Source organism: Centruroides vittatus, unplaced genomic scaffold (genome assembly GCF_030686945.1).
Source record: "Centruroides vittatus isolate TY-2023 unplaced genomic scaffold, ASM3068694v2 contig_364, whole genome shotgun sequence".
Taxonomy (NCBI): domain Eukaryota; kingdom Metazoa; phylum Arthropoda; class Arachnida; order Scorpiones; family Buthidae; genus Centruroides; species Centruroides vittatus.
In genome coordinates this window covers 1,874,988-1,898,752 of record NW_027122188.1, presented here as the reverse complement: position 1 = coordinate 1,898,752, position 23,765 = coordinate 1,874,988, and the positions used below count along the sequence as shown (strand labels likewise).

The 23,765-nt window shown below is 29.1% G+C and overlaps 1 protein-coding gene across 4 annotated transcripts in view; it reads right to left on the bottom strand.

Annotated features, from left to right (window-relative positions):
• The window catches only part of LOC136975091 (transcriptional regulator ATRX homolog), a 123,587-nt gene that overhangs the window by 23,801 nt on the left and 76,021 nt on the right, over positions 1 to 23,765 (bottom strand). For 3 of the 4 annotated variants that reach the window (XM_067270089.1, XM_067270091.1, XM_067270093.1), the window contains exons 14-23: positions 21,849 to 21,986; positions 17,136 to 17,311; positions 15,821 to 16,060; positions 15,077 to 15,210; positions 12,705 to 12,778; positions 8,401 to 8,533; positions 6,877 to 7,089; positions 3,550 to 3,727; positions 2,210 to 2,380; positions 1,323 to 1,497 (exon numbers count right to left, since the gene is read on the bottom strand). In XM_067270089.1, coding sequence (XP_067126190.1) covers positions 1,323 to 1,497; positions 2,210 to 2,380; positions 3,550 to 3,727; positions 6,877 to 7,089; positions 8,401 to 8,533; positions 12,705 to 12,778; positions 15,077 to 15,210; positions 15,821 to 16,060; positions 17,136 to 17,311; positions 21,849 to 21,986 — 1,632 coding nt within the window. The remainder of the gene's footprint in view (positions 1 to 1,322; positions 1,498 to 2,209; positions 2,381 to 3,549; positions 3,728 to 6,876; positions 7,090 to 8,400; positions 8,534 to 12,704; positions 12,779 to 15,076; positions 15,211 to 15,820; positions 16,061 to 17,135; positions 17,312 to 21,848; positions 21,987 to 23,765) is intronic. The other variant, XM_067270090.1, reaches the window with a different exon arrangement.

The window sequence follows — 23,765 nt, the reverse complement described above, 5'->3', positions numbered from 1 at the left end:
CATCTGCTGAGTAGGAAGCAGCAGAGAAATTCATCAATGAGATTGTCAAGATAATCACTGATGAAAATCTAACAGTACAACAAATCCATAATGCTGATGAGACGTTGCAGAAAAACATTTGCTACATGCAGCTGATTAGAGAGCTCCTACAGGAATGGATTGTGCTAATGCAGCAGGCACTCATAAATTTGTTGTAGAAGGCAAAAACCTGCATCCTTGCTGTATTAAAGGTGTAAAAAGTCCATTTTATGCTGACAAAAGAATGTGGATCACCAAATCAAAAAACGGTTCAGTGAGGAAAAGGATTTGACATGAACTTAGATCAACCACTTCACATGGGAAGTTACAACTGTGTTCTTAGTTTGCATAGGCTTCCAGAGAAAATCAGTAAAATGGGAACTATGGATTACATGCATGTTTAAGAAAATTAAGAAACAGAAATATAGATAATGTCACTGAAATACTTCACTTGCAAGACTGACTCTCTAATTACCAAATATAATTTCCTGTAATCAGAAATATTTGAAAATTAGTTGTTTATTTTAATATGTATAGTTTAGATGAGTCATTTTTCGTCTAGACCTACACAACACATTTCACTAGCCATGTATGTCAAACACCTTTTGGCTGAAAAACCAAAAAAACCGCAAAAACAATTATTCTCTGTTGGATTTGCATCCCAACAGAGAACAAAATCTCACAATATTAAAAATCATTGGACAGTACATTGAAGATCTGGAAACTAACAAGAAATAAGAAAATAAAAATTTTCTACAAGAAACAGTGAAATGATACAAAACATCAAACCATAAAATAAAAAAGAACCTGTTGTATAAATTTAAAACAAGTTCCTGAGATGTATATTGATTCAGTAAATTTCTATTCAGCAATAACTTTTAAAATAGTTTATAACTGAAATTGTTCAGATATAAAACTTGAAGTGTGATAATCAAAATTAATATTAAGATTGTTTTTTAAATAAAATATCAATCATTAGTAATAAGAAATTTTATGTAAGTTTATCCAGTAAAGTATTTTTCTTAAAAGTAATGAAAATAAAAATAAACTAACGATGATGATCCTTTATATTTATCTACAAAAAATGATATTTTAAGAAAAAAAAACAATTTTAAAATATTAATTTTCATATCCACAATCTTTCATTTTAGTTTTATTTGACACTTCAAAAGCTCAACTAAACTGCAACAGATAAAATCATAAGTTAATATATTATAATATCAAAATTAATTGAATAATTGATATCAATATACACTGTGAAACATCTTATATACTCAAATATTGGAAAGGGAAAAAATATTTACCAGTATTACTATTTTGAACAATTCCTTCTCTTTCAGCTTCATATTCCACCCAAGCAGCTTGTCTTTCTTCTTCAGTAAGGTCTTCTTCTGATATATTTTGCAACAAAGAATCGTGCTCATGATAATTTACAATCCAGTCTCTGTTTTTTATTAGCATTTCTGCTAAAAGTCGATCCTGTAAGCAACGAGTTTAAACAATATAATTGAATAAATAAATAAATCTTATTAAAATTTAACATAACATTAACCATAGCAAAAAATAAACAGTAATTTGTTCTAACCGTGTTTAAAAAACAGCTACTTTAGAATGATTTTTCTAAGATATAATATGCAGTTTACATTCTGACAATAATAATCAAATAATTCAATTGTAAATGTTATAATTGTAATATCTGAAAATCATCATAATCATCATTCTGATATCTGAAATAGGGATGAAAATAATGGTCATCGTAAGGAGAGAACTCTTCTGTCATTAGTTTCGATAGAATGATTAAAATAATATATAGTTGGTGTATCAAGTAGATGAATTAATTTTGTTACTTCTGTTGTAGCAAATTGTCATATTCATAACTGTATATTAATTGTTATTTTTTTTTAATGAATATACTCTGGGTCGTATCCCTGACTATTTTTGTAATTTTTAGTAATGCTTTGCAAAGAATATTTCCCTCTCACCATATATGTATATATATCTTTGGTATATATGTATATATCTCATATCTTTGGGAGTGATGGTATAGGTTAATGAAAAAGTTATGTGAAAATTTTTAATGTTTATAACAAAAACTATTACAAAAATAAACAGTTTATCCTTATAGTAGAGAGTTGAATTTAAAATCCAAAATACTGTTTCATAAAGTTACACAATTTTAAGACAAACTTACTTTAGGAACCATTGGAGTAGGTCGTTTACTTTTACTGTCAGGATTAAACATATACAGTTCAGCTAAATCTGCAGAATTAAAGTGACGTTCAATTTGTTGTTCATCTACAACTCGACAAGACAATGACTGTTTTGTAACTTGACGGTCATAGATTTTTTCTTCCATTGTTCCCTACAAAATATAAATAAGGCTCATTTAAATCATGCATAAAAAAAGAGACATTAATCATCAGCCATTTTTACAGCTGTTAATTAGGAATTTTTTAAACATTTAATAATTGTAAACTTTTTACGTATTTTAAATGCTTCATCTATATAATTTCATTTTGACATTAATATCTGCAAATTATTAAAATAATGAATTATGATGAACATATTTAATCATAATTCATATATTGCTCAAAATTAAAAATGTAATATGTTTGAAGAATTAATCACAACCAGATAACTAATATAGGATTTTATAAAAGTTCAAAATATAAATGATTTATTTAGATATTTTCTTTGTAAATCTGTACATTTTTAATATATCAACTTAATTCTGTTTTTTTATTTATTTATTTAATTATGGTAAACCAAGGTTAATTTGTGACACTTTTCACAGTTTTTTAAATGTTAATTACCAGATTATTGGACCAAACATGTCATTATTAGTCATTTTAGGAAGATTTGACATTCCTCTTTCTTTACACATAAAGTTCTTACTTTTTAATTTATTGTTTTAAACAATATTGTTAAAAATGTTTGTCACAACTTTACCATGTTACTTGGAGTAACTTTGTAACAGCCTGTTTGCTGCATAAATCTGTAGTGAACTCCATTACTTCATAGCAATTATCAGTAAGAAAGAAGATAGAGGGAAACAAAAATCATTCATTAGAAATATTAATTTTTATTAATTATTATAAAACAAACGATTTTTAATCCTTCAATAAACTCAAAATCTTATTTTTTATTATTACCAGAAACATGAGAAAAATATTGGTCAATTTGGAAATTCAAGAGGCTGTAATGAGAAATCTAAACAGTATTCCTAAAAAGATCCTTTTATGAAGACATACATAAATTTCTAGAGCATGCAGAAATTTGTGTATATCTTGGAAAAGTATTTTGAAGGCTGATGTTAAATTAAATCAGTTTTGCCAATAATTTTTTTATATAAATGCAATCTCCAAACTCAGCAATGCACCTTTTATATTAATAAGTATGATACTAATCTTTATAAATCTCTGGTATGCATAATAATATTTATTTGATATAAATTTTTAATAATTAAAAAATTATCTATAAATTTATAAAATTAAATAATAATTAATAAAGAAATTATAAAAATTACAGTACCTGAGCCAATAATCTATAAATATAGACGGGTTTTTTCTGACCAAATCTGTAAACTCTGAAAATAGCTTGAATATCGTGACTGGGATTCCAAGAAGCATCCATAATGATTACACGATTTGCACCTATCAAATTTGTCCCCAAACCACCTGCTTTCTTTGATATCATAAACAATCTAGCTCTGAAAAAAAAATTTAATTTTTTTATAACTCAAAACATTTATTTACAGATAAATTTTTTACTTAAAGCTTATAAAATTCCTTTTTTTATATAATAAATAAATAAACTTAAAAAAAGAAAATAATAATAAAGTAGATTCTTGACGAGTCAAACTTCCTTAACTCAAATTTTATTTTTATGCTAACTTAACTCCCATAGACTCAATACATTCTGTATTGCTGTAAGTCAAAGTGTTTTGAAATTACAATTGATTAACTCAAAATTTAAGATCCAGGCTCTTTATTTTATGTCTAGTTTTGGGTGCTTTCTTGTGTTTTCAAGGGAATAAACAATATTATCACAATGCTAAAGAACAGTATTGAATAGAATTGCATTCTGATTGCACAACAAAATTTAAACTTTTACCATTTTATGTCTAACATTAATCAAACCTTAGCACCTTAAAAATTCTTTACTTTTTTAAATTTTTAGATTTTGAAATTTAAAAAAATAGCAATTTCAAAATAAATTAATATAACTGCAATTTAACTTACTATTGGCCAATCAAATTTATGAGTTTATTATTTGAAACTAAAGATTTATACTGTATAAACTTCACTGTAAAGTGTGAATACCATGCTAACATTTTCATTGCTGATAATGACAAGTTAATCCATGTATTAACCATTTTCACTTCCCCATGCTAACTTTTGGAAACTAACTCTATGTTTTACACTAGTCCTTTGTTTTGTATAGCAGGGATCTTCATAACACGGTGCTGTTTTTGAACATAACTACCACGTTACACAAGATATATCTCAAATTTTATGAAAATACAGGTGTTTTATGTGATCCAACATTGTAGACATTGCTACATACAGTGGTAGAGTAACTGAGACTCAAGAGCCATTTTTAGCCTGTAAGATAATTTTCTGTAATCCTTCAGCAATTACAGATTATTATTATTACTATTGACTACAATTGTAGTCAATGATACCTAGATCATGTACATGATTTTAGGTATTGAAAAATATACGAAAATCAATGATATATTTTTGAGAAGCTGAAACACTTTAGCAATAAGCAACACCACACCTTACAAACTCTTTCCAGCAAAAATTTTTAATAAGACAAATGTTTTCAGCTTTTGTAAGTAGCCTACATTAGATTTTCAATTTTTTGCTGGAAAGGATACATAAAGTGTGGAGTTGCTTATTACAAAAATCAATCTAATTTGTTATAATATCATGTAAGTTGTTAAAAAATTATTAAACTTTCAGATTTCATATAAAACAAACAATAATAACAATTTGTAGTACAGGTAGTTGTCAACTTATGATTGATCAACTTTACAACCATGATGGCCAAGTAGTATGTGTGGTGAAAACTTGATTTAGCAAGTTCCATATCTGGCATCATAACTTGCGATGCCAGACACAGAACTTGCAAATCAAGTTTTAAATAGGAGCTTAAAATAGTTGTGATGCAATAATTCATGTTTATGTTTTGAATAAAATTTTATTTTAGTTCTTACAAAGTCATGATGATAGCATACATGCCAACCAGTCACCTTTTAAACAAAAACAGTTCATCTTTCCCTTCTCTGTTTGCCTGTGGCCTGCCCTCCAGAAATATTTGCTTATCACTTTTGAGTGTTTTTAATAATTTCTGTGACTATACTTTCTTTTAATACTCCTCAGTTTTAAACAAGATCTACTTCTGATTGTAATTAAAAACTACACTACTGTCCAGTTGCTGATATAAACAGAAATTTTAACCTAGGGAAGATGTACCAGTTTTGGCCAGTGTACCAGTTCTGGCCAGAAAACAAATTTAACTTAAAAATATAATCACCACACATTCAAATCTGTCCAATGAAAGAAACTTTTATTGTTAACTGTTCACACAGTTAACAATAAACGTTTGTTTCATTTGTGATTATATTTTTAAGTTAAATTTGTTTTTTGGCCAGAACTGGTACTACACTGGCCAAAACTGGTACATCTTACCCTATATGGAACTACAGTAAAACCCGGTTAAGACGTTTCTGTATGAGATGTTTTCTTGCCTATGTTGTTCAAATTCTGTCATGTTGTCCATAAAACACATATTAAAAATTCCTGCATAAGATTGACAAGCATAAAAATAAGAAAATGATATTTACAAATATAATATTAGAATAGCAAGAAATGTAAAGGCCAACTTATGACCAAACTGGTTTATGAGTGATTTCTCAGAATTAATTAGAGTCGTAAGTCAATGACTAACTGTACAGTCAAACCTGCTTTTATGCGGTGAATAGGGACCGCATAAAAAAAAAAAAAAAAATTTGCACGAAACTTCACGAGTGGCTATAGAAAATAGTTTTCGCAACACAATTAAAAAAAGTCTCACATAGAAAATAACTCAAAACCGTACGAAATAGAATTTATTGACAACAGATGTCAGCACTTGACTGTATCGTCTAGTCTATCGTCTGTTTTACATATTTTTGTCCAGGTGGTGTTTTGTTGACTTAAAAAATAAATTATTTCATTTTTCGCATATTCATGCAATAATATTACTATCATAAGTTCATTTATGCTATAGAAAGTTTATTTAGCTATAATAAGTCAACGTGAGACATGAGAAATCGCAAGAGACTAGTCGCCAACTATACCGCACAAATAAAAAATTGCATAAAAAAAATTGCACAAAAAAAGACCGCATAAAAACAGGTTTGACTGTATAAGGTAAATTCTCACTAAAGAAAAAAAACTGAAAAAAAGCAGAAAAAACAATTTTATAAATAAAAAGAGATAAAATAAAAGAAAATAATAGTTAAGTTTGATTCTTTCCTATCTACTTTCTTTTTTTCTTTAAAGATTAGCATAACTATATTAAAAAGAAACAGTATCTAATATATAATTAAGACATTTTTAGCAATGGAAAATTACTTTAAAATTAACTGTTGTTTAGTCTAGTCAAATAACAAATTATAACTTGAATAATTTGAAAATTAACTTGCTAACTGTGAAATAACTTAAAAATTGAATGTGTTAATTGATTCAATGACTAATAAAATATAATTTTTTGCTTTAAAATCACTCTACGTGATAATTAAAATTGTGTCTTAAACTAAAATTTATTAGTATTTTTAAAAGTAATCGATGTTAGTTTAATATATGATACCTTGTATTTTCTTCATCATTAAAAATTTCAATCCAACGTTTTCTTAAATCAGCATTAGTAGAACCATCCATTCTAAAATAATCAATTCCATGAATCCAAGAACCATACACATCTTCAACTGTTTCGGTAGAATTTGCTGTTCTATTCTGAGTTATACTTGCTAACAAATCTTCAATCAAATCAAGTGTTAAAAGATTTTGACTGAATAACAATCTAAAAATTTGTAAAAATGAACTTAATTAATAAAAAGGCTTCTCAGATAAAATATTATAAGAATGATGATAAATTAGAATTAAATTAAAAATTTATAAGATGTATTTTATTTTATTAGTTTTATTGTAGCCCAATTTTATTACTTGCCCTTTCCTTATATCATAATTTTTATTCATCTTTTAATCTTATAAATATCATTGCTATTCAAATAGATAAGATTACTTCAGGCAAATATTGATAGAATAATGAAATAAAGAATCTTAATCTAAGAATCTTTTAATATTCATTTTCTGACATATTCAGATATAAATTTTACAAATACAATCTAATTCTATTCATCATTTTAAACTTCTTTTATATGATTTAAATTGTTCATTCATCATGTCAAATCAAATATCATGTTTTATTCATATTTTTTGCTATTAAGCAGTCAACAATTTAGTAATTTTCAAAAATATTTATCATAATTATATCAATGTAATTTGATTATCAAAATATGAAGGATATTTTTAAAGGAAGGTCCATTTGGCAATATCCTTTTAAAATGCATACGTTCATAATTTTGCACATGTGCAGTGTCTCCTGGCATTCCTTGCTCACAGACACAATTTTCAATCACATCAGCATTGTGCACTTTTCATGTTGTGTGATGGAAATGTTTAAGAAGATCAAGTGGCCTGCTACCTGCGAAATAAAATCTGTATTCCGGCCGCAAGATACATGAAACCAGCAGAGATTCATTACCAAATCTAGAAAATTTATGATCTGAATGCCATGAGTGATAGCAATGTTGTAGTGGGTAAGATTCTTTAAGGAAGGTTGGGAGAATGTGCGTGATGAACCATGCTCGTGTTGGCAATCTGTAATCGTCGACAATCTTGTCCGTGCAGTACACACCATGGTTTGTAGAAACAGATGATGCACCATTTCCACCCTATCAGTTAATTTCCCACAAGTTTCATGGTCAGTTCTTTACAAAATTATGTCAGAAAACAACAGTTCAGGAACGGTTAGCCACTCAGGTGGCACATGGATCTACAGAAACCAGTCTCACGCTACAACAATGTTTCAACAATAACAGAAACTATGGGGAAAAGTAGCTGTAAATATATAGAATCTCAGAAAAAAATAAATTACTTGTATTGTTCAGTAGTTCATTTTTTATTGTAAAATGGACCTATCTTAAAAATATCCATCATATCATATTTTATTTAAAACATGAAGCATTACACTCTTATAATAATTAAAATAGGCAGTGTATAAAAATTAATTACCGATACATATTTTAACACAATGTCTGTTCATACTTACACTTTATCACCAATAAGTTCACATTCTTTAAGAAGATCAAAAAATAAAACCATCTTGCCACTTAAATCAATTCTTGTTCCATCTTCCTCCTTAATATAGTTACTCCACCATTCTCTTTTTTCCTTTTTCTCATCTAAGTTTAAAAGTAACACAAAAATAGTTCTATAAATATAAATAACAGATAAAACATTAGAAAATAACACACATACATAGACAGGGTAATCAAATGAAAGAACTCATAAATAGCAGCATAAGGAGTTGGTAATGCCAAAAACCAGACTTGGCAATACCAAGTTGACATGCAATAAGCCTGACCAACTCACAGTATCAATTCTAACTTGCAATATTGCCAAACACCTTGTGAATTCTACTTCCACTTGATCACCCAGTATAATAGAAATAAATCAATAAACTAAATTCATAACTTGAATTAAAATAGCAGACAGCATATTTCACAATTTTAAAACAAATATGTAGAAGAAAACTAAAATGTCCTGTCTAATCATCACAAACAACAGTCTTCACTTTGCAGAGCCAACCTTTTATTGTAGGCTGGATCTCTGCACAATTATATAAAACAGTTAAACATTCACTGACGATAAGCCAATTCATTAAAAATAAAATATACATAATTTGAATTAAAATGGCAGATGGCATATTTTATAATTTTAAACAAATATATAGAAGAAATTGTATATATATAATTCATAAACAAAAAATAATAATACAAAACTTTAAAGGTAAATTCCGGGACTAAATCCATTACAAACATGAACATTATGCAAAAATAAGATTCGACATATCTGTGACAGCAATCAATCTATTAATAATTTCTCTTCTTTATAAGCTCATTCAGCTATTATTCATTGTCCTAAAATTGTTGTATACAGATTTAATATTGTGTAAATTATCACTATTGTTTATAATAACAGAACAAACAACAAACAGTGAATTTGTAAATTAAGTGAAAGTGTACTGAACTCTTTGAATTGGTAAAACAAACAAGTGAAAATGATGCAAGTGAAGTTTAAAAGATGTGCAACACAGCTACAAAAATTTTAAATGTGACAACTGCAGATAAACAAACTCAAAAATGGCTGAAAGTTTGAAAATTGATTGTATTTAATCTCAAACAATGCTTCTTTTGATGAAATAACAGCATAATTTAAACAAAGAAACAATTCATAAAGTGTTAACGATGCTAGTGTAAGCACACAATGTTGCTTGAGAACTGTAAATTGGGTGTTGTAATTGGATAAAATTTTATTATGGTTACATATTGTGTGTAATGTACAATGCATATGGATATATCTAATACTAAACCTCAATAACAATACATGCATTATAATATAGAAGACAATATTATTAAATATATTGTGTAAGAACTTTTAAACATAGATATACAGAGATATGAACTTGGAAAAAGGGCCATCAGTAGCATAAGATCATATGTTATAATTGACAAGTGAGAGGGAGGTGAATGAAAAAGCAATCTCCCATTACTTCAATTTTAAAATATTCATAAACTATCTTACGTTTATTCTAAGTTAATAAGTTCTAATGTTTTCAAATTATCATTTAAAACGACTTGTAAAATTATAATGTTACTCATAGGTTTTCCCAATTGTTAAAAAAATTTCATGATGATTCATGGATTTCCTGTATTACCCTTTCTATACAGTAGAGACTCGTAAATCGGAACCCCGGTAATCGGCACGATTTTCAGTCGGACTGTGTCGTGCTGAATCGAACATTTTTGATACTAAATTTACTTCTAAAGTATAATTTTCATGTTTTTATATTCTTCAATATATTTATTTTGTTTGTACAAAATGCAGAAATAATTTTTAACGATACGATAGCCTCGATTATTATTATAAAAATTTTCATTAGGCTTAGAATCAACGAAAATTCAACACGAAGCGACACGCAACGGAGAAAAATTTGAACATCGGACAGGTTAATATATTTTTTCGTACATAACCGTAATCGGAACAAATCCCTAATCTGAACAACCCCAGTCCCCAATTGATTCAGATTTTCGGTTCACTACTGTATTTCTATTTTTTTCTTTTGTGATGGAAAAATATGTCATGGTAAGCTACATATTTTATGTATAAAAAAATATATAATTAAATTTATAAAGTTATTCTAAAATAATTAAATACACTGGACGACAAAAAAAAAATAACGCACCAGGAAGGACTTGTTGGATTTGAACAAAAATTGGTATGTGACATTGTCATAGCTAGACAGGTATATGATTGCAACCATAAAGCAAAAACATACTTTATTGTGCAGTAATGTTCAATACAGTGCAGGCACTAATATCCCGTTGTGCCGCCTCTAGTGTGGATATAAGCTGTGATACGCCTCGGCATGGAGGCATAAAGGTTCCATATAATGTTCTGTGGCATATCTGTCCACACGTGATGCAACTGGGACTCAAGATGTGTCAGATCCCGCGGCTGTCACAGCTGGCGTACCAGGTAGTCCCACACATGTTTGATTAATGATAAATCTGGAGACCGTGCAGGCCAAGGAAGTGTGGCAATGTTATGTAGGCATGCTTGGGAGACCGCTGCAGTGTGTGGCTGGGCATTATTCTGCTGGAATATGCCTGTCGGAAGCCCTGCCATGAGGGGCAACACATGTGGCCGGAGGTTGTATTGCACATATCGTTGGGCTGTGAGGGTAGTACGCATGACAACTAGAGGTGTCCTACTGTCGTATGTTACGGCTCCCCACACCATAACACCAGGGGTTGGGCCCGTGTGCTGCTCCACAGTATAGGCTGGGTTGACGCCTTGACCAGCGGGCCACCATACCCTCACACAGCCATCGTGAGCCCCCAAACAAAAGTGGGATTCGTCGCTGAAGACAATATGCTGCCAGTCGGTAGCTGTCCATGATTGTCGTGCACGACAGCACTGCAGATGGAGGCATTGGTGGGTGGCTGTTAATGGTAGAACACATACTGGCCATCAGGAGACCAATTCGCCTTCTACTAAGCGCCTGGAAATGGTGCAGCTGGATACACGGTTTTGTAACGCAGGTGCCACTGCTGCATGAATGGTAGACGACGAAGCTGTAGGCGCTATCCGTGCTTGACGTACAATGAGATGATCCTCCCGCCTGGTGGTCTGTCGATAGCGTCCAGAGCCTGTTTGCCATTCATGCGCTCCCCTACATCCCCACTGCTCATAACACATCCTAACATTTCCATCAGAATGGTTCAGATGGCAGCCAATCCGGCGATATGACCATTCTCTTCCTCTCAATCCAACGATGCGACCTCTCTCAAACTCACTTAACTGAGTGTAAGGCCGTCGAATGTGTCATAGAGGCATGTCTGTCACTCAACAAAGTCACAACCGTCAACACAAGTGCAGGACATATGCACAAGTCGTCACAGCGTGCACCTTTATACCAGACAGAGGAAGCACTTTTCTACCCTCTGGCGGTGATACAACACAAGAACCCGATCCCAAAAGCTAATCATTTACATATCTAGCTATGATGATGCAACATACCAATTTTTATTCAAATCCAACAAGTCCTTCATGGTGCATTATTTTTTTTGTCGTCCAGTGTATATAAATAAACAATCTATTCTATTGTAAAGTTCTTATCATTTTGTAAAATAATTGATTCATAAATATTCAATGGATTTTTAAAATAAATTTAAATTTCTCATTCAATAGAATAAAATTCATATAAGTAAGAGAATTCAAGACTATGTCTAAGTCATTCACACACTACAGTCTTTTTCATTTGGGCTTTTCTAGTGTGCCCAATCATGATATCAGGAAAGTATATGTCATTTTTCAATGTGCAAGTCACTTTTTGACAGGTTTTAGCATAACTGTGCAACTTTGGTCATGCACAGAAACCATTTTGAGACAGACCCTTAGCTGCTTGCAATTAGAAGCACTCACTGTCTGTAGTCTGTACATTCCATGTTATTGGTATGAATTGTTTAGTTTGAGATTCAGCACACTAGCAATTCTCAATAGACAAAGCACTAGCTAGCACCTATATGTGTTGTTGCATTAGCATACTTATTTGAGTGTATAAAAGATTGCTCCATGATGTTTAGAGAGTTATCTGTAAGTCTGTAATTTACATACGAATTTCCTAGAAACTATAGAAAATTTATAATAGTTGGCAACTCTGCGTACATATACTAAGAATACATAAACATAAAACAGTAATTTTAAGTGCAATTCCTTGACTGCAATCTGACATAGTACTTGGCATTACATTTACACCACAGAATAGTAATAATAGTAATAAAAATCAACCTCTACTTTTAGGTTTTGATGATTTTTCATTATCTTCATTTCCTGAATTATCTTCACTTGAATTACCAGATTTCCTAAAAAATAAAATCATATATTATAATTTCATAAATTACAATAATAATTTATTTCACTTTTCTTACATATGTACAAACAAAATTTATGTATAAACAATATTCATAGATAATTTAATAAAATGTTTTTGTCTACATTTAAAATTATTATATTGTACAAAAGTTTTCTAAAGATATTCATCATCTAAGTATGACAGATATAGAAACATAATATCAACTTTAAGCCAAATATATCTAATAATTATCCATAACATAGATCAACTATGCTACCAAGTATTTTAAGACTACAAGAAAAGTCTGTTTTCCTTAAAAGGTTATCAGAAATCTTTGAAATGCATTAAATAGAACATTTCAAAAATCTAATTTTTTATCATACAATTTTAAATTTGCAAAAATTAATTTGCTGCACACATTGTTTTCGATTAAAGTAAGACATATGAAATGCAGAATGTATTGAGAGGGATACTAAACAAGATGTTACTTTTAGCTATAGAATTTTCAACTTTCCAATTTTTCTCTCTTAGTCGAATATCATATTTGGAATAAACAATACAGAAGCATGTTTCTAAATTTAAGTTTTGAATTTTGACAAATTAATTTGCTAGTATACAAAATTTCTTTCTCGTTAAATTAGGAACTATTTATAATTTAATTTTTGTCATTAATATAAAGTTAAGAATCTAATACATTTAGATTGCAACCCTGAGATAATGTTCAGAATGCCAATCTTGAAATCCAGGAATTACCATTTTAACTTAAAATAATGGAATAAAAGACAGCATTCCTGATCAAGGAATTCAGATAGCCATTCAAGGCTCATGTTTAATTAATCTGTGCTTAATTTTGTGTAAATGAAGAATTTGTAAAGACACTGTGATGACTGTCACTCATCCCTTACTGGATGCAATGAGCAAGTTATCATGTTGTAATATCAAGATTAAAAATTTTCAGTTCTGAGAATTAATAAAACAATAATTAGTAGGCCAAAATTGTAAAACATCTTCTTATCTCAAAAATATATAATTTTATTAAACTGTTAACCTACAATCATATGCAGTTTCTATAGGATAACATGCATAAAACAGCAATTTTCTGCTGTTTTTTTCATGTATAGTTACACTGCATATAATTGCCATTCTTCAAATTTGGCAATTCCAAAAAATGCAATGTGTCTTCGCTGCAGGTGCCAAATTTCAGCATTATAAGTTTAAACAACTTGTGATGTTGAGCTTATGAAATATTGATTAATTTTCAGAACAATGTCCTTGACTGGAAAGTTTGAAGGGCTCCCTATGAAAATTCTTCAAACTTTTCAATAACACGGACTAATGTGAAACAAGTTCAGCTGGAAAGAAATGACAAGCAGGCAAAGGTGTTTCTCAGAAGAACTAGAAAATGATTTTTTCATAAGGTTTATTTCATCCCCAAAATATAAGTTGATGAAAGTCATAGCACCCCAAGCTATCTTATGGAGACAAGTGTTCAAGGTTGTAGTGACTTGCAGACAATGTATAGCTTTCTCAGACCTTTCACAAAATGTAGATATTGGTTGATCATTGGCTAAATCTTAATTATTGGTATTGGTCAATAATGTAAAATTACTGACTAATAGTGATAAAACAAGCAAATAAACAGATTTAAAAAAAAAAAAATTAAATGCTCACTATGAAACTGAAAATAATTTGACAAATAAATAAACTAAAATATTGAAAATTTTGACAATCATCATTCAATACAAAAAATTTTGACATAAAAATCATTAAATATGTATATGTATAAAAATGATATAATTGTAACATTTCTATGAAGATACATGCAATTAGTAATGCTGATTAAGAATTTTGTAAATTTCTTAATAGTGTAAATTTATCAAATCTTGGCAGCATTTAAACTTTTAATTTAACCTGTAATTTACTTAACCTACTGCAATTTATAACTTAATTCTAAAAATCAATAGTTTTTATAAATATTGTTAGAGTATTAATTATAATTTTATTATTATGTTTAAATTAAAATTAACATACAATTTTAAAATAATCTGACTAGTTAACAAAATCAAAATACAATTTTATTGGACAAATAGGTAAGAAAATCTTTTAAATACTTCAGTTAGCAACCAATAATTAAAGATGTTAAATAATTCAAATGGTTTAATGTTGTGATATAGTAAAATATATTGCCATACAAGATAAAGTATATCTTTTCTCATTATATATATATATATATATAGATTAAACATATCTAATGTGTTAAAAAGTTTCATAAAAGCTATCGAAAATCAGTTTGATAATTAATACTTACTCTTGCTTTTTGCTAGTACTGGGTTTAGGATCATCTAAACAAACAACTTCATCAGCTTCAGCTTCAGCTTCAATTTCAGATAAAGAACGATCATCTATAAACGAAGCACCTGACTCAGAGTCACTTGAGTCTACCTAATAGAGTAATTATTATAAATGAATAAAACATATTTAAAATTTTAAGCTAGAGCAAATTAAAATTTGAAAATATTTATAATAAACACTTTTCAACAAATTAGTCAAAGAAAACAAAAGATAAAAAACACTTTTCATTTTAACTGTAATCCATTATTTATAACAGTGCTTGTTAGATGAAATGGTGAATATTTCATTATGTTATCTTGTTATATTTCATTAATAAGCATAATTAGCCTATATATTGTATTAATAATAAGCTCTTAAATAGATCTGTTTGAAAACTGTGCAAAGAAAAACAAATTTCTTTTTTCTAAACATTGATACTTTCATCTTTACTACAAGTTTTCCTTCAACCAAGCATTCCAAAAACAAGTACAAAAACAGGAAAAAAAAAATTCAACATATATCTAGGGAAATTTATATAATTTTATTTTATTTATCTATAATAAATTAGAGCCTATCTTGAAAATATGAAACTCCTAGTTTTGATAGACTAAAATAAATTCCATCTTAAATGTTTGGTTTTTTTGATTTTTAACTTTGTCTATCCATCTGATGGATAAAAGTTAAAGAAAATTATATTAAATTAAAACTAATTCAAACTTACCAAATATCTCCTGTTTGATTTTCTTATATAATCTATATGTAAAGTATAAGGATGTGTACAGATGAGTTGAAGAACACAACAATCTCTGAACAATTGAGTTCCTAATGTACCACTTCTGACTCTTGCCAAATTCTCTAAAAAATGTTTATAAAGCTTCACTTGAACATCAGATAATTTTAATGAAATGACATATTCATGACGAGGAGGTAATACACTAGTAAGTGAATTATAATCACATCTCTGTAAAAAAACAAAATTCAGAATATAACTGATAATTTTTTTAACATCCACAGTATCTCTGAAAAAATTTAAGACAGTGCTATATTTTAAATATGTGTTATCTATAAATCTATAAAAGTACTAACATATATTTAAAGAAAATTTTAAAAATGACTAATGAAAGATTTTACAGGTACTATATAACTTCTAAATGGTTTGCCCTATTACAGATCTGATTGTGCTGTTAGACTCAGCATTAAAAATGTTATAAAATAATATGCTAAATATGGATTACCATTTGAAATTTTAATGTTTTAACCATTTTGCCTTTTAAAGTTTAAAGGTTGAATTATCAAATAGTTCAAGAGAATGGCAATTTTAGATCTATTACCTATACACCCAAGCTTTTAAATTTCTATATCTTCTAAAATACACCCTTTCTGGGACACAGTGTATAATAATAAATTCATATATTAAATTTGATAAATTATTAGGTTAACATGAAAGTTTATAAAACTTTATATTATAACAAACAAACAAACAAACAAATACACTGCTAAAGTTGAGGATATCAAAAACATTTACTTAGTAATATTTTTGACGATCATTTCAGTCATCATCAGCTAAAAAACAATACAATAAATGGAATAGAATTAATACCAACCACTGCCGTAAAGCCACCGTTATTGCATTGTATCAAATTAGTAGTGTTGTTTATTTGGAATAGAATTCTATTCTGTGTTTTTTCAGCTACTTTTTGATATCCTCAACTTTAATCATATATTTGTTCCATCACTATTAGGTTAACTTTAAATCAACTAATAAATTTTCCTGGTTTTTATGAGAAAGTTTTAAATTATGAATTAAAGTATAAAAAAAATTTTACCTAAAGATCAGTTGTCGTCTTTAAAAATGTTAATAATTATAATTTATGATTTTGATGTTTCTATATATTTTACATTTATATCTTACATCTCAAAATAATTATAAAAGTAAAACAGTATATAAATAATAAGTACATTAATTAACTTATCAATACTTATTTATTGATGTTTTCCAATTATTTTTTTATAACATGTTTATTATAAAATATTACCTGTACACAACCTTCTAATAACTTATGAAGAATATGTACTCTCTTCTTCATTAATTTCACATCATGAGGTGTTGAATCAGCACATTGACCATTACTAATAGGATTTACAAATCTATTCAAAAATTCTTTTCTTGTGCCAAGTAAATGTGGCTTGACAAACTGTACCATGCAATGATCTGAAAAAAATATAAATTGTAACATTGTAAAAAATGAACAATTAATATCTGCTGGAAATAACCAAAATATCAAAAAGCCAATTTTCATTACAGGACAGTAATTTTAAGAATGTAAACAAGTAAAATGGCAAAGATGTATTTGGGACAAGACTATGTCTTGGAGACTCACTACTAAGCAGGATCACTTTGACACTCAAGGCAGATCTTGTTCTCATTCTCCAATCTTCTTTGCTGTCGCTGGTTTTGAGTGCAATCATTCAAACTTCGCTGGCCTCGGCCACTGCCACGACCATGAGGTCATCCACGATGCATTTTCAGTGAAATTAACCTATCCAATTTCAAAATTTCTCTCTGTTGCGTGTCACCCCAGGTTGAATTTTTGTCAATGCCTAATGCAAATTTCCCATTTTTGAGAAAATAATTCTGGCTATTGTATCGTCCAAAAGTATTTTTTGATTTTGCACAATATACGTATATTAATAAATGTAAAAAGAAAACAAATTATAATGACTAGCGCCATCTACTTCCAAAAACATCCACATATCTTGGGTCAATCGGTCAAGATCAGCATGTGATGACCAGAGATATGTCTGGAATAACACGGGACAGAAAAATGGGTTTTTACAAAGATTTGTTTGTCAAAATTCGATTAAGCAACATTCGCTTTTCGAACTTTCCAACGAGCAACGCATGCACAAATCTCGCACTACTGCCTGTTTGTAGAGAGTGTCGCCATTTTTTATTTTATTTTGACTCTGTTCTTGGTCTCCTGAGTACCTACAAGTCTGGTTTCTTTTATGCGCACATAATTTGGGCACTTAATACTCTATGCCACATTGCAACTCCTGACATCTACTCCTTCACACCTCTAAGCTAGTAACCCAGCCGACAGTACGATTTTATAAACAAGACATAGTCTTGTCAATAATAATGTATGATTAACTTTTTTGGCATATACAAAGTAATTTTCAAAAAAAATATAATACTGTTTATGAATTAATTCTGAACTGAAATTATCACTGACAGGAAATAAATTTTAAATGTTAGAAAACTTCATTAAATCATTTTCTTTTCTTACATTAAGATCATTGGCTAATTGGAAAATATACTAAACTTGCAGTTCTTATAAAATAGATGATAGGATATAACAGAAGACAGATTTTGAGAGATAATAAAAAATGTCATTTCCAACATTTTTGAACATATTAGAATAACAATATCTTTAGCAATGATATCAAAAATAACAGGATGATGACAATATGTAATAAACTTAACCTTAATAAACTGGGTTATTTTTGGATTATAATAAAAATGATTAATCAAAATAATCTAATTTAGTCTTAATTAAAGTTAATGTTTGCATATGCTTATATTATTATATAAAAGACATCTAATCATAAAGACTCAGTATAAACTTTCTTGAAGTACCAATAAAAGACAATAGGCATATTAGACAGATATCAGTAGCTAACAGGTCAATTAATTCACCTCATATTGCATATTGTGTTACTGTACTCCATATTTTCCTTTCATTATTATTTCATAAAAATAAAGCTACGATCCAATACAATATTTCGTTAAAATATTTGTCTTTCATTCTCATTCAATATAATGTATTTATTTTCATTACAAAATACAGTGGGTGATTGGTTAACGAACATAATTCATTCCAAGACTTTGTTCACTATCTGAATTGTTCATTAACCAATTATTGATTTACCATAGGTTTTTATGGGAATTTGATTAATTTATTCTGGAGACCCCAAAAAATAAAAAAATATATACTTTCTTACTACATTTATTTATATGTAATAATAAAAATACCTATATACAGTCTTGCATTTTTATTAGTCATGTTTTTTCCATTTGTGGGGATTAAAGAATCTGTCTAATGTCGATTGCTTTTCTCTCTTCTTCAGGATTTTTCAGAAGTAATTAATAGCATTATAATTGTAGAGATCCCCAAGCCTATTAACCTCAACCTGGTTTGGATATCATTCTAAGGCTGTTGTTCTGACATCCTCCCACTTCTTCAAAAAATCTTTAAAAGCAGATGTCAGCATTAATCCTCTTTTTAGAAGGAAACATATCTTGCCGAGGTTTTTGGTGTTGTTCTGTCGTCAGATCAGTTTCAGTTTCCATTATGAGCTCTTCAATGTTCTTTATTTCTCAGATGTAATTTTTGTTACTCCTTTACCTGCTTGAGTCGTCTTGATTATATTGTATCTTTCTTAGATAAGATTGAACTGCGGCCTACTGTAGACCTGTTCAAGTCATACTGCCCAGCAACAAGTGCCTGGCCAAATACTACGAGGGTGAGTCAAAAATTATCTGCAATGTTGACATGACTCTTCTTACATTATTCGTACTGACCTCTGTCCTCGTTTATTTTATTGTTATGCTGTTGTGGTCCTGCTATGGAATTTCGATTTTAATTCCTCCATTTGTCTTCCTTTTACTGCAGATAGATCATGGGTGGTCCATTAGAAGTTTGCACCAAAGAGGAACAATGAGCAGTGGTCCGGTTTTTGTGATCGGAGGGTGTATCAGGAACCACAATCCATCAAAGACTTTCAGCACAATATGGAAACAGTGTCTTGCCACAACAGAGTGTCTACGAATGGATTGAAAAATTCAAAAATGGTTGCATAAGTGTTACGCACGAGGAAGGAGCCGGACAACCATCTATGGCCACAAATGATGACAACATTGAGCGTGCACATGACATGGTTCTGTCAGACAGATGAGTGACTATTGATAAAGTGGCACATTGTCTGCAAATTAGTCATGGTTCTGCCTATGAAATCATCCACAACAGACTTGGGTTTCATAAAGTCTATGCAAGATGAGTCCCAAAATAACTCACAGTGTTGCATAAACAAACACGCTTGGACATCTGCCAAAAACATTTGGATCGCTGTAGTAATGAAGGTGACGGCTTCTTAGACAAAATCACCAGTGACGAAACTTGGATCCACCATTACGAGCCGGAGAGTAAATGGCAGAGTACGGAATGAAAACATCCACAATCGCCCAGCAAGAAAAAGTTCAAAACCCAACCATCTGCAGGAAAACTGATGCTTACCATTTTTTGGGACGCAAAAGGTCCAGTACTGGAATATTATCAGGAGAGAGGAAACAATAAACAGTGCGCATTACAGTGAGATGCTTACTGACAAGCTAAAGCCTGTAATTCAAAACAACTTGTGTTGTGTTGTTGCACAACAATGCCCGTCCGCATACTGCTGCCCACACTGCTGAAACGCTCCAAAAACTCACATTTGAAGTAATGGATCATCCTCCATATAGTCCTAATCTTACCCCTTTGGACTACTACTTGTTTGGTCCACTCAAAGAGGCATTAAGGGGCTGTCAATTCACCTCGGACCACGAAGTGAAGGACATGGTGCCTTTCATGGCTTGCTGCTCAGCTGAAAACCTTCTTTTCTGAGAGCATCAGGAAGCTTGTGCAATGATGGACTAAGTGCGTTGAAAAGCAAAGGGACTATATATTGAAAAATGATGTTAAGTTCAGTTTCCTACTTGTATTGCAATAAAAGTTATAGCTACATTGCAGATAATTTTTGACTCACCCTTATATAAAAGAATTGTTTCTGTCAGAAAAATAAAAGGCTGGAATTACAAAAAAAAATTTCAAAGTTCAGAGCAATACTATCCGATCAGTATATACCGGGTTGAGCATCGATGTTGATGTCTCCCGGATTTTTCCGCACACCAAAAAGTTTTGAATTGTTGCCTGAAGACAAGGGAAGACCAATCAGTATTCGTTATTTTATGTCGCTTCTTCTTGTGTTTGTTCTGTGAGGTGTTCATTATCTGAACATAAAAATCGTTTGCGAAAGTGTTCATTATCTGATTTGTTTGTTAACCGATCACAAACTGTATATAGATACTTTGAAAGATAAATAATAATCTATAGTTTTCAGTACAGAAATTCATTTGTTTCTTTGTCTTTGATATTAAATAAAAATTAGATGTTTGGAAGAAATAGAACAGCACACACCAAGATGAAATATATGTAACAAACAAAATAATGCAGAAACCACTAAAATTCAGCAACAATCACCTCATTGTAATAAAATGCACATTTTCTACATTTTTAAAATTTCACTCTTTAATTTTCAAATTGTATTGTATCTTCTGTTTTGCCTTCTGTTCTAGTTAAACCTGATGATGACATTTTAAAAACATTGAAAACATTCATTTTATTGCAGTAAAGTAAATTTTGTTAAATTTTAATAGTTTCTGTGTTGTTATTTTGTGTTATATCCAGTTCTAAGTTAATTATGTAACTAACTTTGAGTGTTATAATTTGCAGAGCTATAGGATATAAAAACAACCCAGAGATTTGAATGTACACTTTTCAAAAATCATGTAAGTACATTGCTAGTTTTGCCATCCTTACTTTGAAATTATAATTCCCAAACATCAATAATTTAGTTACATTTTCGATATCTATATTTGTTACATTCTCTAACTTTATTTATTTATTATTTAATAATAATGAGAAACTTACATTCAGATAAGTTATTTTGAAGAGGTGTCCCTGTTAAGACAACTCTTCTTCTTGTTTTTATTCTGTCTGTTGCTTTAGAAACAGCACTGGATTCATTTTTCAAAATATGTCCCTCATCACAAATAACCAGATCTGGACCTATAAAAAAATTAAATTTAAACATATAAAAGAAATGAATTATTTACTTTTTATATTGGTATTTATACATTAAATAAATTTTAAAATAATAACTTACTAATAATTTGAGTTTTTACATTTTATTTAATATATAACATTATATACTTATTAATCAAATTTTTCCTATCTCTTTAAATTAATTCTACAGATATTAAAAATTTTATATCTATTTATATGTGAAATTCATATTGATAACACATTTCCAATAGTTGATTAAAGTCTTTAATCATGTTAACAAAATTTAATTTCCTCCACATGTTAACAGATGGTAAGGATTTACCATCAGAATTAAAATTTCTATCATAATTCTAATAATGAGAGGCGAAAAAAAAAATATATTCTAAGTCAGATTATAGCTATCTGAACTACAATTAACATATTAAAAAAATATTATCTATTGGCAATATAATGGTATAAAATTCAGTTTACTGACATTTATAACAAAAATTTTTTCAAAAATTAATACTTTATATTATGTTTTAAAACTCAAATTTTTATGAAATTTAATTAGTTAAATCTTGGTGAAGGAAAGTTAAAATGGCCAAAGAAATGCATAAAAAATGATAATTTATATATCAAATGTGAGTAAGCACAAACATATACAGTAAATGTGGAAAAATTTTATATTGTACCAAAATCAGATATTACTCAAAAACATGTGTGATCAATAGTAAATTATTTAAAAGGTATAAATATCTACATGTGTTATATATATTTCTTTTCTATGTTAATAGTTTTATTACAACTAACTGAATTTATTATTATTTGAATAAAATAAATTTTTTCTTTCCAATCAGAGAGGAGCAAAATTTAAAATAATTCAATTAATTTATCAAATAACAATCTATTATAACAAAAGTATTCTTTTGATAAAGAATTATTGCACACCTATTTGTAAACATCTACATTGGTTGTCTACAGCTAAAAATGATTTTTTTATTTAAAAAAATGATTTATACTCAACAATTTCATAAGTATAAAATATTCTGTTTAAATTAAATGGTAAATTTTTAGGCAAAAATTAATTTAAACAGATAATTTTATAATTCTATTAAAATTCTTCTATAAAAGTATATTTGACTTTGTTTAATATCAAAGTTAAGTTTCTGAAGAATTCAGCATGTATCAAATTGCAGTATTCAGAATCTCAGAAAATAATATTAAAAATTTATACACACTGTATATATTAAACATAAAAAAACAGATGTTACTGATGGAAAGAACTCTCATTACAGATTGTTGAGGTTAACTGGATCATTTTCTGGTATCTTTGAATCAATTGAAAATTCTTCAGATTTCTCTTTAAAATATGATAGGCAATCATCATCTTTCTTATTTTAAGAAAGTAATCTGAAACATTTCCAAGTGATCCAAAAATAGCAAAGTTCATCCGCTCTGAGCCCACTAGTGGCTGAGTGGATAAAATCATTGAACATTAATTGTGGCTTGTGCCTCAACAAAATTTGGGGATAATGCAATATAAACTAAAGCAAATTTATAACAGACAAATTTTCTTCAAAAAAATTATCTACGATATGAAATACAATAAAAAAAGCAGTCTTAAAAATTAAAAATTTACATTTTATTTAAATTTATGTACACCTGGCAACTTCCCAAAAGCAAGCACAAGATATTTGATATTAAAAAACAATAAAACAAAGAAACAAAAGCATTTCTAGTAGATGTACAATCCTTGTGAAAACTGTTATAATCTAGCTTTAGCACCTAATATTGATATTC